General features: G+C 44.4%; 1 protein-coding gene across 2 annotated transcripts; it reads left to right on the top strand.

Moving 5' to 3' along the window:
• The first annotated feature begins 9806 nt into the window (after positions 1-9806).
• On the top strand, positions 9807-17061 carry c1qa (complement component 1, q subcomponent, A chain). Of its 2 annotated transcripts, none has more exons than XM_083661719.1 (7): positions 9807-9916; positions 10516-10686; positions 12210-12386; positions 12857-12933; positions 13291-13410; positions 15249-15332; positions 16637-17061. In XM_083661719.1, exons 2-7 carry the CDS (start codon positions 10527-10529, stop codon positions 16775-16777), a joined length of 759 nt encoding a protein of 252 aa, XP_083517845.1. In that variant the 5' UTR covers positions 9807-9916; positions 10516-10526; the 3' UTR covers positions 16778-17061. The 2 variants fall into 2 exon arrangements, with proteins under 2 accessions (XP_083517845.1, XP_083517844.1); XM_083661718.1 differs by lacking the exon at positions 9807-9916 and adding an exon at positions 10248-10268.
• Positions 17062-18257: the final 1196 nt, after the last annotated feature.

The raw sequence follows: 18257 nt of genomic DNA, 5'->3' as shown, positions 1-18257 counted from the left end.
GGGCTGTGCGAAGTGTGCGACCGCAGAGGGTCTCGCACCTCACGGGGCCTCGTGCCTGGCCTGCATGGATTGTATCACGGACTCCAGCTCCGAAATTTGTTCCACCACAACGGGGCACATGTCTCTCACTCTCTCTCCCTTTCTGTCTCTGTCTCTCTCCCTCTGTGTGTGTGTGTGGTGTATCTCTCTCTCTCTCTCTCTCTCACTCTCACTCTCTCTCTCTCTCTCTCTCTCTCTCTCTCTCTCTCTCTCTTTCTCTCTCTCACACACACACACACACACACACACACACACAGACCCGGAAGGTTCACGTTGAGGCGCCCTGTGTACACAGCCTCATTGACTAAAAAGGACGCCTATTTAAAAGCGTGGGTAAAGGCAAGGCTTGGGTGCTGTGTGTGAACGTAGGGTCAAGCTTGTATTACGCCGGGATTGCACTGGTTGCATTTGCGTTGCGGCTGTTCTCCGGTTTTGATTAGGGATGGGAATTGATAAGATTTGAGCGATTCCGATTCCATTTTCGATTCTGCTTATCGATCCGATTCCTTATCGATTCTCTTATCGATTCTCAATGGGCAAGGAAAAAAAAAAAGAGTACAAACGGGTTTATTAACATTAATTTTCTTTTATATTATTATCATTATAATTATGTATTCTTATTCAGCTCTGAGATCAGATTGCTCTTTTCAATCCCATACCAAGCAGGGATCAGTGTCTGTTAAACTGGCTTTGTTTGGGGGTTTGTATTTTGGGTTGAGCATCTTTGTCATCTCCCTATAGAAAATATATAGTGGGAAGGAATGAATGAAACAGAACTAGTGGTTAGAATGACAACATGCAACTTTGACATTTTACTTTAGCTGGCATGTCAGACAAACTAGTCACTGCTCGTTGACATTCGTTTACCCTCGCCTCGGTCATTTTACTCTTCCCTGCATGCCTGGGTGAATGGAGGGGCTAGAAGTGCGCAGCACAAGAAGTACTCGCTGCAGCCTCTGACCCAGAGCGACTACCAGCCCCTGAACCAGTCTGACTCTGAACGTCATCATCCTCTAAATTAAATGGATGGAAATGGAGTATTGGTGAAATCTGGTTTACGCAATCAAACAAATGGCACAAACAATAAACACACAATAGACAGGGTCTGGAGGAGCGCTAACGTTAGCCGCGCTGCTGTTAGCCACGTTATCGTCACTCCGTAGCACATCAGAAACGTGACATTCCTCCAAAATTATTGCATGCTGTGTGGACAAATGTTTCTGCATATTGGTAGTATTTCCCCCCTTTGACGAAATAGAGGTTTTGCAAGCATTGCAAGTGGCACTGTGGTCATCGTTTTGCTTCTGCCTAGACGGTGGCTAGACCGGTGGCTGCGGTCTAAACAAAACAAGGCTGCGTTGCGTGCGTGTCGCAGCGTGTGACGTCATCGCGCATGGAATCGATAGTGGAATTGTTAAGGATTTTGGCTAACGATTCCAAGGAATTGATCCACTGGGACCCGGTTCTCAACAAGAACCGGTTCTCGATTCCCATCCCTAGTTTTGATCTGTGCTCTGTGCTCCGCCAACACTAACCGGCTGCGTGCAGAGCCCGTCACGGCTCCACTCCGCCAGGCAGCTAGAGTGATGAGACTGACAGGTTCTCACGGTAAAATCGCGTGAGACAATTTGTATGTGGGATAAATACAACGACAAACAGGCAGAAGATCATTGTTCCCAACTGGAGAAGCAGAGGAGGGGTGGACTTGCTTGGTGTTGTCCTTGTAAAAAGGATGGGTGGTGTCATAAATTATTTTGTGGTTTTCCACTTCAATTATGAACTTTTCCTCATACATGTTTGTCCTCTGGCTTGATATTGAATGCTGTAAACACCTCTGCCCTGTTGATTTCATGCCTGGCTCCGCCCAACTTGCTGCGGCACCGAACACGGACCTAGTGGGATGTAGGCGTTAATGCTCACCCTGCCGTGAAGGCATAGACGGATTATGACTTCACGGGCCCCTGGGCATGCCCCCCTCACGGGCCCCCCCTCACAGCGCAAAAAAAAAAAAAAATAAAAAAAAAAAATTTTTTTTTTTTTTTTTTTGCCCCCCGATTTTTTTTTATCCAGAATGCAACTCGGGCAAGTTATCAGATATCTGCACTGATTGCAAAGGGTGGACAGCTTTTTCATGTGGTGACTTTGTGAAACAGTGTCTGAATGTGGCTGCAGATATACTGTGTTCACTCCTGAGATTGCATCCCTGCAAATTGTCATGGCAAATTGTTTACAAAAGATGAACAATAAAGCTGATTTTCAAAGTACCTTGAGGATTTTTCAAGTTGTGAATTAAGTCAAATTTCTCTCTTGATTACAAAGGTGGAAAATACAACTGTTTTTAACTGGGTGTTTACTGATTAAATGTTTAAGCTCCCCACAAATGCAGATGTTTTTTTTTAAATATATATAACCAATTGCAAATTATTACAATTACCAAACAGATAAAAAGTAGATTATTATATTGAAATGTTATTTTAGATTTAGAATGTTAATTTTCTATAAAACACAATACATTTTAATGTAATTCCACAACGTTTATTTTTGGCCCTCGGCCCTCCACCCAGATTGAGTTTTGGCCCTTCATGGGAAAGAATTTGGGCACCCCTGAGCTAGAGTCTCTTCGCAGGCCGCCTGCGAAGTGAGCTCAGGGGCCCATAAGCTAGAGTCTCAGCTGTGAAGTGAGCTCAGGGGCCCATAAGCTAGAGTCTCAGCTGCAAAGTGAGCTCAGGGGCCCATAAGCTAGAGTCTCAGCTGCGAAGTGAGCTCAGGGGCCCATAAGCTAGAGTCTCAGCTGCGAAGTGAGCTCAGGGGGCCCATAAGCTAGAGTCTCAGCTGCGAAGTGAGCTCAGGGGCCCATAAGCTAGAGTCTCAGCTGCGAAGTGAGCTCAGGGGCCCATAAGCTAGAGTCTCAGCTGCAAAGTGAGCTCAGGGGCCCATAAGCTAGAGTCTCAGCTGGGAAGTGAGCTCAGGGGCCCATAAGCTAGAGTCTCAGCTGCGAAGTGAGCTCAGGGGGCCCATAAGCTAGAGTCTCAGCTGCGAAGTGAGCTCAGGGGCCCATAAGCTAGAGTCTCAGCTGCGAAGTGAGCTCAGGGGCCCATAAGCTAGAGTCTCAGCTGCAAAGTGAGCTCAGGGGCCCATAAGCTAGAGTCTCAGCTGCAAAGTGAGCTCAGGGGCCCCATCAGTCAGTCTCTTCGCAGGCCGCCGCAGGCGGCCTGCGAAGAGACTCTAGCTCATGGGCCCCCTGAGCTCTCGGGCCCCTGGCGAGTGCCCGGTATGCCCGTTCAGTAATACAGCCCTGCGTGAAGGGCGCGGGGGTGGAGCGAGGGCCGGGCGCGTCAAATGACGGAAATTTGTTGGGCGTGGTTGGGCGCTACCTCCATCTGCCGCTCGCCTTGTGCCTGATTTTTTTTCTCACAGCGCGAGCAACGCACGGCTTCTCTCCAAACATGTCCGCTTTCAAGCCACTGAACCCTGAACACTGAGCTGTGTTTTCGCCACATTTCTTGACCCATGTGGTAGGCTATAAACTTTGATTTGCAACTGTTCGTTTTTAGTTATTTCACCAAGTAAATGTGTTGTGTTGAGAGCATTATTGAGAGAGATTAAAAGCATCACAGAGTAGGCAATCAGGGCTGAGAAGTAAAACGGCTTTCAGTAAAAACAAGTTTGGTGAGTCCTTCATGTGCTGATGTGTGGTCGTTTGAGAGTGAAAGCGCACTCAGTACTGCACATAATAGCGTTTCATTGCGACTTTTCCACGGGCTGTTCGCACTATTACTATTGTACAATACATGCTGATCACTTTCTGAGTATAATGCCATCTGCCCCAGCGCGAGGTCTGCACGGTGACTCACGGAGACTCGCGGGGCCCCACCCCCAACGAGCTTGGTCGAGTATAATTCAGCCTTAACACACAGAGCGCACAGGGTGAATTTTATGAATGGAAATTGAAAACGATACGTATCATAGCGCATTTCCCAGTGTGCATACGCAAATTTGAGTCATTTCGCAGTGTGTATACGGCTGTGCCCCCCCTAGATAAAGACATTTTGTATATTTTAAAGTAAAATGCATTAATCTGGTGCACTCTGAGAGCAAAATGAAGAGGCTAGTAGATATGATATAACTTGTCGCAGAACATCAATTTTGGTTTATTTGGTAAAAGTGGAACTGTATTCCTTCTGGTTTTCTTCATTGTTCATGATTTTGTGGAAAGTATTCACTAAAGAGTCTATAGTGAATGCTGCTATTAACTTGTGTTTACTTTTGCTACTAAACCAACATCAGGACATCCAAGCAAGTTCTGACAGAGAGCAATGCCATTGGACCCATTGGACAAATACATTTGCATATATGCATTGTTCCTTCCAAACTTTTGACCACAAAGTAAAGTAACCACATTAAATAAGTGGTGAGTGGAAATAATCATTAGCCTATTCTTAGTTAAACATGCAGTTTTGGAACATTCAATAAAGACAAATAAAAAAAATAGACTATGACTCCACACCCTAAGTGATACACACATGTTATGAGAGTGGTATATATACCCCTCACACTAATATCCGTTTTAGTGTAGAATGGTTACTTCCTTGCTCTGCTCTCCCCTAGAGTGCACAACCATGTTCAACCCTGGCGCCAGGCTGTTGGCCCTCATCAACCATCAACCATCAACCATCGTTTATATGTCAACATAAAATAAAAAATCATCTGGCCACGAGGTACAATCACGCATGCATGATGCTGTATAGCCTATTATTTTTTCGACCGCGAGCATGACGCACTGATAAAAACATTGGAGGTAGCCTATTTGGAACACTGAAAGTGCACGGCGCACCGCATGTCAGCCTGAATGTGAAAGAGAGGATGATATATGATGGTGAGATCCTTCTCCACATGTAGCCTAGATCAAGATAAAGCTATGAGTTTATAGACCAAATCAGCGGGATGTTTACATTTACTTCCGGGTACCCCTGGGTCCACACATTATAATGGCGGTGAACGGCACAAACTGACATGTTGAAGACAAAAACAGACAAAGAAGACAAAAATGGTTCGTCCGTGTTGTGTTGTTGTTTAATATCATTCATAACAACACTTTCACTAACGTTAGTGGAGACCAGACTAGCTAATTTACCTGTTGGACCAGACCAGAGTAGACTTGAAGCTAAATTAAATTAACGTCGCGTCAGTAGCTCTGTCTGTAATAACCTCGCGTCACCAGGCTCTTCTCACGAGTCTGCAAAAAAAAACAGCGAGTTTGACAGACAAACAAACGTTATTAGCTAGCTAACACTACATAAAACAAACACAGAAGAAAGGCTAGATACGTCGGACAAGCATGTTTACCAACCGTTTAACCATTTAAATTGAAAGTAGTCGGCCGAAAACAGCGAGAGGGTTTGACAGCATTTATTTGACAACACGCACATTTAAACCTGCCGCCTTCCCCAAGTGGTACCCGGAAGTAAATTTGTTTACATGGTGACGTCACGGTGATTTGGTCTATTTGCTGTGATGGCAATCCATTATTTCAGCTCCTACAAACGTGTGAAGTTGTCTTTGGTGCGCTGTGCGCACTTGACGATGTGTCCACTGTCCACTGGCGTGTAGTAGGATTAGATTTGCTATGTGTGTGCACGTGATTCATGCTTGTGCATGTTAATGAGCAGGGCCTCGCACGTGAGGTTCGCACAAGGCCTCGCACCCCCTTGCGATGGGCCTGCACACACACACACACACACACACACACACACACACACACACACACACACACACACGCACACACACACACACCCTTGTTGTTGAATCTGTTCACCAACGTGTTAAATGTAGGCTAAGTTTTATTTTAAATGAATGGGAAGTAAAAATCTGAACGCTAAAAATTGGTCCAGCTGCATCTGATCTTGGTGAGCAGATTATATTTGCATAATAAGCCCCATGTTGTTGACCCTAAGTGGAATATTGCTTTGAAGACACATTGTTCTCATGGAAGGATCAGGAATGGGAGGTCAGTTCATTGAGACTTTAATTCTGGATGCTTTCTGCTGCAGGCATCTTCACAGCACCGGTGGGAGGAGTCTACTACTTCAGATTCACCGCCTCCAAGGCCCACTCAAGCTCCCAGTTGGGAGTGAAGCTCTACATGAACAACAGGGAGCTGATGTATAATGACGAGCACAACGGTGACCCCTACACCTTCATCTCCAATGCTCTCGTCCTGCAGCTGCAGCCAGGCGACACGGTCTACATGACCCTCTACACAAATCACTTAATCACTAGTCAATCGAACGCTTCAACCTTCAGCGGCTTTTTGCTCTTCACTTTGTAAATTCCACTTTGAAAATTAATCTAAGCTCACCATTATTCTCTACCTATAATCCTCATCCTCTACCTGGAGTCCTTATCCTCCACCTGTAGCCCTTATCCTCCTCCTGTAGTCCTTATCCTCCACCTGTAGTCCTTATCCTCCACCTGTAGCCCTTATCCTCCACCTGTAGTCCTTATCCTCCACCTGTAGTCCTTATCCTCCACCTGTAGTCCTTATCACCTGTAGTCCTTATCCTCTACCTGTAGTCCTTATCCTCCACCTGTAGCCCTATCCTCTACCTGTAGCCCTTATCCTCTACCTGTAGTCCTTAGCCTCCACCTGTAGTCCTTATCCTCCACCTGTAGTCCTTATCCTCCACCTGTAGTCCTTATCCTCCACCTGTAGTCCTTATCCTCCACCTGTAGTCCTTATCCTCTACCTGTAGTCCTTATCCTCTACCTGTAGTCCTTATCCTCCACCTGTAGTCCTTATCCTCTACCTGTAGTCCTTATCCTCCACCTGTAGTCCTTATCCTCCACCTGTAGTCCTTATCCTCCACCTGTAGTCCTTATCCTCTACCTGTAGTCCTTATCCTCCACCTGTAGTCCTTATCCTCCACCTGTAGTCCTTATCATCCACCTGTAGTCCTTATCCTCCACTCCCTATGAAACGCTTCTTTTCCTCTGACTCTCCTCGCTATACCAGTAACTATACTAGAAACAGTTAAAAATGTTCTTCCATAAATTGTTATGGTTTGATTGTGACATTTAATGTCATTTTCTTTTGAAGGATGTAATTTTAAGCATTTTACTGCAGACGAACTGAAATGAAAATGAAATACAGAATATGTGACAATAAAATATAATACATGAATTAAATCACTAAAGTAGGCCTTAGTCTGTTGCAAACGAAACTGTAATGAGAATTCATATCCATGCAATAAAGCAGCAAAAAGTGACAAAGACTTGTTTTTATTGATGTTCTTCTCTGAGTAAAGTGCTATCTTAAAATCTCCGTGGGTGGGAAAGTTTTCAAAGCCAGAAATTTGCATGCATCAACAACCCTATCACATTATGCACAAAAGCACAGGAATGGAGAAACATAGGTGTCTATCGTTGCATCGGCCTATAAACTGCGCCCAGCGCCCGGCGCAGCACAGGTTAGTGTGTGTGGACCGGCCCACTCGATATTTTGGCGTCGGCGCTACAGGCGGCCTTAAGCATTATAACCACGCCTTTTAAGCGTAAAATTATGCACAATCTGCTCATTGGAGAAGTGCAGTAAACAAATCACAAGCTTCCCTTTTAAGCTCCAATTCCACGGAGCGATCCAGTCCGGTCAGAAAAGCCAAGCGCTCTGAGCTCCCCCCCTCCCTTTCATCCCCGTCTGTCTCCAATATATTATTCCATACTATTATGCTTCTCAAACCTATCTAACTGCAGTTTAAATACTGCAAGCATGTAAATACGCTACACTATAGCAAGATCGAAGTGAAAAGAATGTTCTAAACGCATTGGCTAGAAAAATATAGCCTATCCCTATGTGGCCTATGTCATGATGAGATTAGATTTGTCCAGATTAGAATGATATCGTTTTCTCTCGCTACCTTTTCTTCTCAAGTGCTGCAGATGATGCACATAAATATAGCCTACATTATGTAAAGTCATTGTATAAATGTCTTTTTATTGTAAAAGTAAATGTGAAGTAAGCCAAGTCTTATTGGAGCGGAGCGGACATCACAGTAGAACATCACAGTAGAACCGTGTTGCGGCTGTCTCTCATCTAAATCACGTTATATCTGCGAGGGATATATATACCACCTGGGTTGCATATATGTTTCACATAGGGTTGTGTTTGGATTTCTATGTTTTATGTTTGGATTTCTATGTTTTATTTTGGCCAATATTGAAATGTTCGAGAATTGCATGTTGTGTGAACAGAAACATTATTTCTATCTACCACTTTAGGCAATTTAGGCTGATTTGGTTGAGATTTCTTCTCGAAATTGTAACATCCTCATTTATGCGAAGCTAGAATGGAATGTGCTATACAGGACACCGTAGTATAGTGTCAAGTCGCGCGAGAGGAACGTGACTTTGTCTGACTTCAAGATGGCTGATAACAGTACTCCGTGAAGCTTGTGTGGATGTCATTTAATAACTGATGGTTTACAGTGTGCCAGAGGGCAAATACAACACGCCTCTCAATTTGTTTTCAGTCTCCGAGGCTCGCGCTAGTGCATTCCGTTCCGGTTCACGTCGACTTTAAGCCTAAAAATCGGGTTTGCGATCGCCGCCATGTTGACATTTTTCCGGAGTCGGGGCAGCCAGTGGGAAGCAGAGAGTCGCCACAGAGCCGCAGCTCCACCTGTTATTGATCCAATCAGCGAAACTGTCGATCACTAGGAAGACAACCCCGTTTTATTAGAATCTGAATAACTTCTATTGCTGCCCTGACTGTCCATGGCAGGCTAAACACACGTAGGATGGCTGGATATTTATCTGATTTCGATAATATAGACGATGCATTTGAAGTCGATGGCTATACCAGTATTTATTTGAATGAACAAAGCTCTGCCGATCTCAATTCAGCAGCTTCTCATGTTTTATGAACTATAGCTTGGTTCCTCCCTCACTGTTTAAAAGTGCTATTAAACTAGTAAACATGTTAAACCTGCTAACAGCTCTTGTCATTGTGGGACATGTGACCTTCAGCAGGAGAAACATCTCTCATTGAGACTGGTAACTAACCAGTGAGACTTCTCTGAAGGTACGGTTAGCTTAGCTGTTAGCCTCTTCTTCTTCTTTTAGCTAGTGCAACCACTCTACCTTCTCTATTGGGTACGATCTATCTTTTGATTAATTTTCAATTTTGATTAGGTAGTATTATTGTTTTAATTTCATATTTCCCCCAATCTGTTAAATCTTTTAAATAACTTTTAATATGATTTATTTTTGCGTGCATTTGATGTAAAACACATTGCATTATATTTCATATACAAAATGTGCTATATAAATAAAGTTTTGATTTATTGTTGGGCACACTGCTTTGCAATGTTTGTCCTTTGTTGATTTCCATAGTGCAGTGGACATATATGTTTTTTTGTGAAGAGACGAGAGAGCGAGGGAGGGAGGAGAGGCTGCTGTGAGTTAATTTACAAATGTGTTGCTGTCGCACTCTAGTGGTCAGGACATTTCACTTATTGCACTTATTGCAGCTTACACACGCACACACGCACACACACACAGATGCACACACACACACACACACACACACACACACACACATCAGGAGTTTCATTTCCTTACTGGTTGTATTGCGTGTGTGTGTGTGTGTGTGTGTGTGTGTGTGTGTGTGTGTGTGTGTGTGTGTGTGTGTGTGTGTGTGTGTGTGTGTGTGTGTGTGTGTGTGTGTGTGTGTGGTGGTGGTGGTGGTGGGGGGGGGGGGGGTCACAGTGTGTCATGTCACCAGTCTAAATAGAACTCTTGAGATCTGTTCACCAACTTTTCACCAAAAGAGGAAATCCCTTCTCACATTGAAATCACCACCGGAGCAGACACTTATTCACTGGTGAGTGAACATTTCTCCCCAAGTTAATTCATATGTGCTCTAATATGTGCATTCATCTGCTTTCAATATTTTAACTGTAGAATTAAGTTTATGAACTGGTGGTAAGGTATTATAGCATATACAGGTATTATAGTATATAGTTTATGAACTGGTGGTAAGGTATTATAGTATATAAAGTTAGAACTGCCTGAAGAATCGTCCCACAGACAGAGCTGGATGCTGCTGTTCCATTTGCCACCGTGTTTGAGATGAGAAATTTCAAGAACATTTGGGGAAATTTGGAGAAAAGAAGAGATTGAAAAAATTGTGAAAGGTTTCTCTGTCTTTGAAGAACGGACAGGTAGTTGTTTAAGTAAGTTAATTAAGTATTAAATCTTGTATTTACTCCTAAACGTTCCTGTTTTAAATATTATTATTCTAATATTTTTTGTAAAACCAGAAGATTTCACTTCGTTTGCCCCTGAAACAGCATTTATAGTGTTTCTTCTTCTCCTTTTCCTCCTCTTTCTTCTTCATAAATAATAATAATAATAATAATAATAAAAATAAAAATAAAAATAATAATAATACTTATTTTTATTATTATTATTACTATGCAGTGTTTGTGACCATGGGAGGTTATTATTGGCTGATGGCTCTGGTGGGTGTGTCCTCGCTCCTGTCGAGCGGCCAGTGCAACGCCAGCTGCCGTAATGACGGCCATGCAGGAGAGGCGGGAGGCCCAGGCAGAGATGGATGGAGCGGTCAGAAGGGAGAGAAAGGAGAGCCAGGTAAAAAAAAATAACTGAGTAGCGAAAACATACAGCAGCTGTTTAGTTTAGTTCTACCCATCTGTGGTGCACTGGGCTGTGGCAGTGAGTGCAGCTTCACAGCTAGTGAAGAAATAGACCCTTTTCACGGGGCCATTTTGTTGTCGAAAAGGCAGGGTAAACACAGGTGCAAGCAAAACAGTAATGAGGGTTCCCAACTTACACTCATGGAAGTTGGAAACCCTCATTAATGTTTTGCTTGTGAAAAGGGTCTATTCAGTTCCCCATGCGGGTGAACTTCCTCAGACAAAGTCTGAACTTTCGACTATTCACTCGTTGACCACTCAATCAGTCCAGACCCGTTAATATAAGCCCCGCCCCTGCCCCGTTACCTGTGATTAATCACCCAGGCGACAAACACAGTCGCTCATTTAGAAGCAAACCAAACTGCAACCGTTTCACACAGGAGGCGAATATCTGCCTCATCACCTGTAACTTTAGCACAGTTGTTAACGGTAACCAGCTGGTCAGCACTTCTATCAGACAATAGTATACTGTACAGTGTGGTGCAACAAGAAGACTTACCAAATGTTTCCAATACATGTCCGGTATAATCCATACTGCCTTTATGATCGCTGTTCCACTGACAGAAATGCACTTTTACAACGTCCAACTAACGTTAACTTCTCCACCGGCTTGCACTTCCCCCATGTTGTTATGGAAACCAGACAGCGTCAGTCTCCGCGTTGTCTTTCTCAGCTGTGATGACTGTCTCTTGGTCTGTCTGTCTCAGCTGTGATGACTGCCTCTTGGTCTGTCTGTCTCAATGTGATGACTGTCTGTCTCACTGTGATGACTGTCTCTTGGTCTGTCTGTCTCACTGTGATGACTGTCTCTTGGTCTGTCTGTCTCACTGTGATGACTGTCTCTTGGTCTGTCTGTCTCAATGTGATGACTGTCTCTTGGTCTGTCTGTCTCAGCTGTGATGACTGTCTCTTGGTCTGTCTGTCTCACTGTGATGACTGTCTCTTGGTCTGTCTGTCTCACTGTGATGACTGTCTCTTTGTCTGTCTGTCTCACTGTGATGACTGTCTCTTGGTCTGTCTGTCTCAATGTGATGACTGTCTCTTGGTCTGTCTGTCTCAATGTGATGACTGTCTCTTGGTCTGTCTGTCTCAGCTGTGATGACTGTCTCTTGGTCTGTCTGTCTCAGCTGTGATGACTGTCTCTTGGTCTGTCTGTCTCAATGTGATGACTGTCTCTTGGTCTGTCTGTCTCACTGTGATGACTGTCTCTTGGTCTGTCTGTCTCACTGTGATGACTGTCTCTTTGTCTGTCTGTCTCACTGTGATGACTGTCTCTTGGTCTGTCTGTCTCAATGTGATGACTGTCTCTTTGTCTGTCTGTGTCACTGTGATGACTGTCTCTTGGTCTGTGTCTCACTGTGATGACTGTCTCTTGGTCTGTCTGTCTCAGCTGTGATGACTGTCTCTTGGTCTGTCTGTCTCAGCTGTGATGACTGTCTCTTGGTCTGTCTGTCTCAGCTCTGATAGTGGGCGGTCTGATGGATGCAGATGTCCTGACGAGGCTGAAGGGCGAGGCTGGGAATCGTGGCCCGCAAGGGATCATGGGTCTTAAAGGTTACCGTGGAGACGTGGGACCGGCGGGTCTCCCTGGACGCCCGGGTCCCCTGGGTCCTGATGGAAGCGGCTTCAGCCAACGTAATGAGCCCATCCCTGACTGTACTACTCTATGGAGCTGCAACGATTAATATTGATTATTCGATCAACAGAAAATGTATCGCCAACTATTTTTTATAATTGATTCATCATTTAGAGAAATTTGTAAGAAGAAAAATACTGAAATTCTCTGGTTCCAGCTTCGTAGAATAGCTATGTGATTTTGATTTTGGAGAAAGATTGAGTCAACACAGCTCTCATTTTCCTAGATCGTCAAATACTGACGTCCGGCGCACCAACCCAAAATGAGAAGTCATGCTGTGTGGCCTTGCCTGACCTATTGGCGCGTGTCTGCGCATATATATATATATATATATGTGTGTGTGTGTGTGTGTGTGTGTGTGACTATGGGAGTCTATATAAACAAAAGGTGTCTCCTGCTAAGAGCGCACACTTTGAAAAGCCCTGATCAATAGGTCTTAAATGTCAGAATGTGTCCTTTCTGCTGCTAGATGCTGAGTCCACCCAGCAGAAGCAGTCAGCCTTCTCTGTGGTCAGGAACATCAATACCTATCCTGCATACAACCAGGTACAGTCTGTCCTCCCTCCATGCCATTTCCATCTGAAGAGCTTGCTCACTTTCTCAAATAGCAGAACAAAAGTAACAGTAACAGCAAAGTCATCAAAACATTTGCTTTCTTGGTTTTGTACAGAATCGTCTGTATTTTAGAAATAATTAATACATTTCAAATGGATTTCTGATGTTTTGGAGTGAAACCCTTTATGAGACACACTTTGTATGTAAGCTGTAAATTCATATACATCTCTTGATGTTGTGTGTGTGTGTGTGTGTGTGTGTGTGTGTGTGTGTGTGTGTGTGTGTGTGTGTGTGTGTGTGTGTGTGTGTCTGTCTGTCTGTCTGTCTGTCTGTCTGTCTGTGTGTCAGAAAGTCACCTTCCAGAGGACCATCATCAACAAACCGCAAGAGGATTTTAACCTGAACACGGGCATCTTCACCTGCAGAGTGCCCGGGTTTTACTATTTTGTCTTCCACTCCATGTCCAAGGTACCAACCTGGTGTGTGTGTGTGTGTGTGTGTGTGTGTGTGTGTGTGTGTGTGTGTGTGTGTGTGTGTGTGTGTGTGTGTGTGTGTGTGTGTGTGTGTGTGTGTGTGTGTGTGTGTGTGTGTGTGTGTGTGTGTGTGTGTGTGTGTGTGTGTGTGTGTGTGTCATTGTTGCTGTCAGTGATTAGTGCAGCAAGAAAGTCGTGGGTTCGAATCCCGGTCCCTCCCAGGTCCTTTCTGAGTGGAGTTTGTATGTTCGTGTCCGTGTTCGTGTGGGTTTCTTCGGGGTGCTCCGGTTTCCTCCCACCATCAAAGACATGTATGTTAGTGTTAATACTCCTGTCAAAGACATGTATATCAACTACTGCCTAATGGCAAAACATTTTTTTTATTGGTTCAAGTATACATACTACTGCATGCGCTGGGACGCGTCATCAGTGATGTTAACTGGGGTCGTGGGGTGTTTCGGGTCTCACAACATCATACACCCTTGCCCAGTAGACCCAGCCGAGGCCGATTACGACCCCGACCCGCGTCCCAGAAGCAGCCGCTCACGGATCAGCCTTCCTACTCTGTCTGCAACGTTGCCCGCAGAAGGGTTGATCACGCCCAATCCGCTGCAATAGAGCTTAGTGCTACACCGCAGTATTGTAAGACCTTCGGTGCATGGAGGTCTAAGGCCCTGTGGGGTGATTCCAGGCCGGGCACCTCCTTCGTCTCACCAGAACCTCCTGTGGCAAAAGGCAATCCTACCATGCCGTACCATGGGCAGGGAGGATGCCTCAAGGAGGCCTGTGCGCTGCACGTCATACACCTGCGACGAGCACCTCGGTCTAGCCTGAAGGACCCCAGGCCGCGCCGATGTTTACGCAGATTTTCAGGAGGCTGATCCGTAGCGTTTGTGGATTTCTCCCTCACGAGAGAGCCAGGCTGGGGTGCTAAAACCCATCCCGTACCGGATGCCGTCTCTCCGACCGTCAACTGTCTCTCCAGCTTGTCACCAAACTATACTTGGTTGTCACCTAGTCTATTCCCAAGTGTCACTGGCCAGGGGGAGCCAGGGGTTTCGGTTCAAGTATACATACTACTGCATGCGCTGGGACGCGTCATCAGTGATGTTAACTGGGGTCGTGGGGTGTTTCGGGTCTGTCAACATCATACACCCTCGCCCAGTAGACCCAGCCGAGGCCGATTACGACCCCGACCCGCGTCCCAGAAGCAGCCGCTCACGGATCAGCCTTCCTACTCTGTCTGCAACGTTGCCCGCGGAAGGGTTGATCACGCCCAATACGCTGCAATAGAGTTTAGTGCTACACCGCAGTATTGTGAGACCTTCGGTGCATGGAGGTCTAAGGCGCTGTGGGGTGATTCCAGGCCGCAATGCAATTTGCGAAGTTTTATGGGATTTTCTTGCGATAAAATTGCAGCAACTGTCAAAAATTGCAAGTTGAGGAATAATTAGGTTTTGTTGATCATGAGTCCTCTTTTACATCTTTTCTTTATTACCGTATGTTTATAAAACGGTTACTACCTGGCAAGGTTTCATAAAAGAAACACACAGCAACAAAAAAAGCAATAATTTATTAATAACAAATAATCATTCTTCTGCCATGCAATGTAGTTCTCTTCAGCAACATTTAGCTGGTTGCCAAGCAACACACAGACACAGCGGTGCAGTATACTGTGATGATGATGATGGTGGTCGCGGTGATGACGATGATGATGGTGGTGGTGATGATGGCGATGACGATGACGATGATGATGATGGTGGCGATGACGATGATGATGATGGTGGTGATGATGATGATGATGGTGGTGGTGGTGCTGTTCTGTGGTTGCAGGTCAGCATGTGTCTGTATCTGGTGAGCGACGCTCTGACCAGGAACCTGGGCTTCTGTGATTACCACACCAAGAGGAGAGACCAGGTCAGTCTGGATCCAACCAGGTCAAATGAACTCTTCCTATCTAGAAATGTTGATATGCGACATGTTTTTGCTTCACAAACGTGGACATTCTACATTTTGCAGAAATGTAACGTACCAATATTTTAGGGGTTCTGCTGGATCACAATACAGTCACATGTGAAAACACATGTGAATCACATGCACTTTATGGACACATGTTGGTTTTCACATGTAAACAGTTTTTGTCACATTTCTGACATCACGTGAAGTCCTCGTCAATATGGACATCGTCCATATTCTCGAAATTGGGTAAATATCCAGCCATCATATACGCTGATGTTACTCCAAGCAAAACATGGCGGCTTGATCCACTGCAGTTGAACTCTGAACTCTCAAGTGTTGTGAGACTCTGGCGGGAGGCGGGACTTGCTTACACACAGTCCCCGGATGTGGAACCTAGCAGACAGCAGGCTCAGAGAGCTCAATAGACTGGCTCACATTTATCCCACTATCATATAATAAGGATTTGAGCCGCTAAGTGGCAGGAAATAAGCTATTTACAGGATGTACATGCACGGTTACCACAGTTACCACATGCCCCTACAGCCTCTGGTTACCACGGTTACCACATGCCCCTACAGCCTCTGGTTACCATGGTTACCACATGCCCCTACAGCCTCTGGTTACCACGGTTACCACATGCCCCTACAGCCTCTGGTTACCACGGTTACCACATGCCCCTACAGCCTCTGGTTACCACGGTTACCACATGCCCCTACAGCCTCTGGTTACCACAGTTACCACATGCCCCTACAGCCTCTGGTTACCACGGTTAGCACATGCCCCTACAGCCTCTGGTTACCACAGTTAGCACATGCCCCTACAGCCTCTGGTTACCACAGTTACCACATGCCCCTACAGCCTCTGGTTACCACAGTTAGCACATGCCCCTACAGCCTCTGGTTACCACAGTTACCACATGCCCCTACAGCCTCTGGTTACCACGGTTACCACATGCCCCACAGGCCTTTGTTCCAGGCCGTTGTGTGATGCCTTCTAACTCTATACTGCATCATTTTCAATTTGTGTTGTGGCTGACCAGCACAACATAAACTAAGCTGAAAATAAAGTCCAGGTTGTAAATAAAAAAACAGAATTCTCCTTTAATGTTAACCTTTAATGTTAACCCTAACCCAATGCACCAAAACATGATGTGTGTGTGTGTGTGTGTGTGTGTGTGTGTGTGTGTGTGTGTGTGTGTGTGTGTGTGTGTGTGTGTGTGTGTGTGCGTGTGCGTGCGTGCGTGCGTGTGTGTGTGTTGTCAGGTGCTGTCAGGTGGTGTGGTGCTACAGCTAGCGGCCGGTCAGCAGGTGTGGCTGGAGGCGTTTAAGGACCAGCAGCCGGACGCGCTGCTGAGAGACACGCAGGACAAACAGATTGTCTTCAACGGATTCCTGCTGTTCTGACCCGCATCACCAAACGTATTCAGATTAGACTGAACTCAGATCAACTCATTAATCAAATTACTTTTGAATCAAAAATTCAATCATGCATTTTAAACTGAGTGGGACTTAACATGACATTATATGAGCATGTTATGAAAATGTTTTCTCCTCTGTGTTGAGTGTGAACCTCAGGGACCCAACCTGAACCGTTCTGCATTATGGAATCATATCAACCTGCTTTGCAATGTTGCATTTGTTAAAGCCCATGTGCCTGCAATGAAACACAATTAAACTGTATCATTCAGTGTGATGTGTGAAGCGTTGAATGGCATGAGAGATAGATAGATAGATAGATAGATAGATAGATAGATAGATAGATAGATAGATAGATAGATAGATAGATAGATAGATAGATAGATGGATATATAGATGGATAAATAGATAGATAGATAGATGGATAGATAGATAGATAGATAGATAGATAGATAGATAGATAGATAGATAGATAGATAGATAGATAGATAGGGTACTGAATTGTGCTTCATGCCAATAAAGCTCAATGGACTGAATTGATCACACTGGGTAAAAGGTGGATGAATGATGATGTATTCTCAGCAGGGGTGGAAGTAACTAATTACAACTACTCAAATTACTGTAATTAAGTTGTAGTTTTTGGGTAATTGTACTTTTAAGAGTAATTTTTTCAAGTCTGTAATTTTACTCTTATTTAAGTATGGATTCCACTATGTAATCTACTTTACTACTTTTAAAATCATAATCCGCTACTGAGTACGATTTTAATTAACATAAATCCAAAGTCTTTCATCTGCATTTTACAATGCAGATAAAAGTCTATCAACTGATCGCAAACGGACCAATGAAAAGCATGAAATAGGGATGACAGGTTAGGTTTTCTGCTTTGGAGAGAGGTGACCACACTGACCAGAACAGTGCAGGAGGTGACCAGACTGACCAGAACACTGTAGGAGAAGCAGTGGTGTATAAAGTACTCGAAATCCATACTTTAGTAAAATTATAGATACTATACCAGATTACAACTTGGGTAAAAGTCAAAGTCATCCATTAAAATATTACTTGAGTAAAAGTCTTAAAGTAGCTAATATTTTCTGTACTTAAGTAGGCCTATCAAAAGTATTTTTTAAATATTAAATGTACTTAAAAGTTTTGAAAGTAAAAGTGCAAGTAAATGCTGTTTATAAGAAAGCAAGCGGTCCGGATTTTAAATTTTTAGCTTTATTGTGAGTTTGCTTACATATTTACCTCATAGTCTGCCATTTGAACTGACTGCAGCTTTTGGCACAAGTGCCTGCTTTAGGCTATCATGGAGATGAGATAATATATAATCATCATCATCATCATAATCACCATAGATCATGGACATCTCCTTCATATAGCTATAAGCCTGGATATTGTCACTGCCAGATAAACAGTTAATCAATGTAACTAATCACTCTATAGAAATTGAAACTGACTTTACCTT

Source organism: Poromitra crassiceps (assembly GCF_964638095.1).
Source record: "Poromitra crassiceps genome assembly, chromosome: 27".
In the NCBI taxonomy this organism is placed as follows: Eukaryota; Metazoa; Chordata; class Actinopteri; order Beryciformes; family Melamphaidae; genus Poromitra; species Poromitra crassiceps.
The sequence above is the reverse complement of the archived record's forward strand: the minus strand, read 5'-3'. Positions and strand labels throughout refer to the sequence as shown.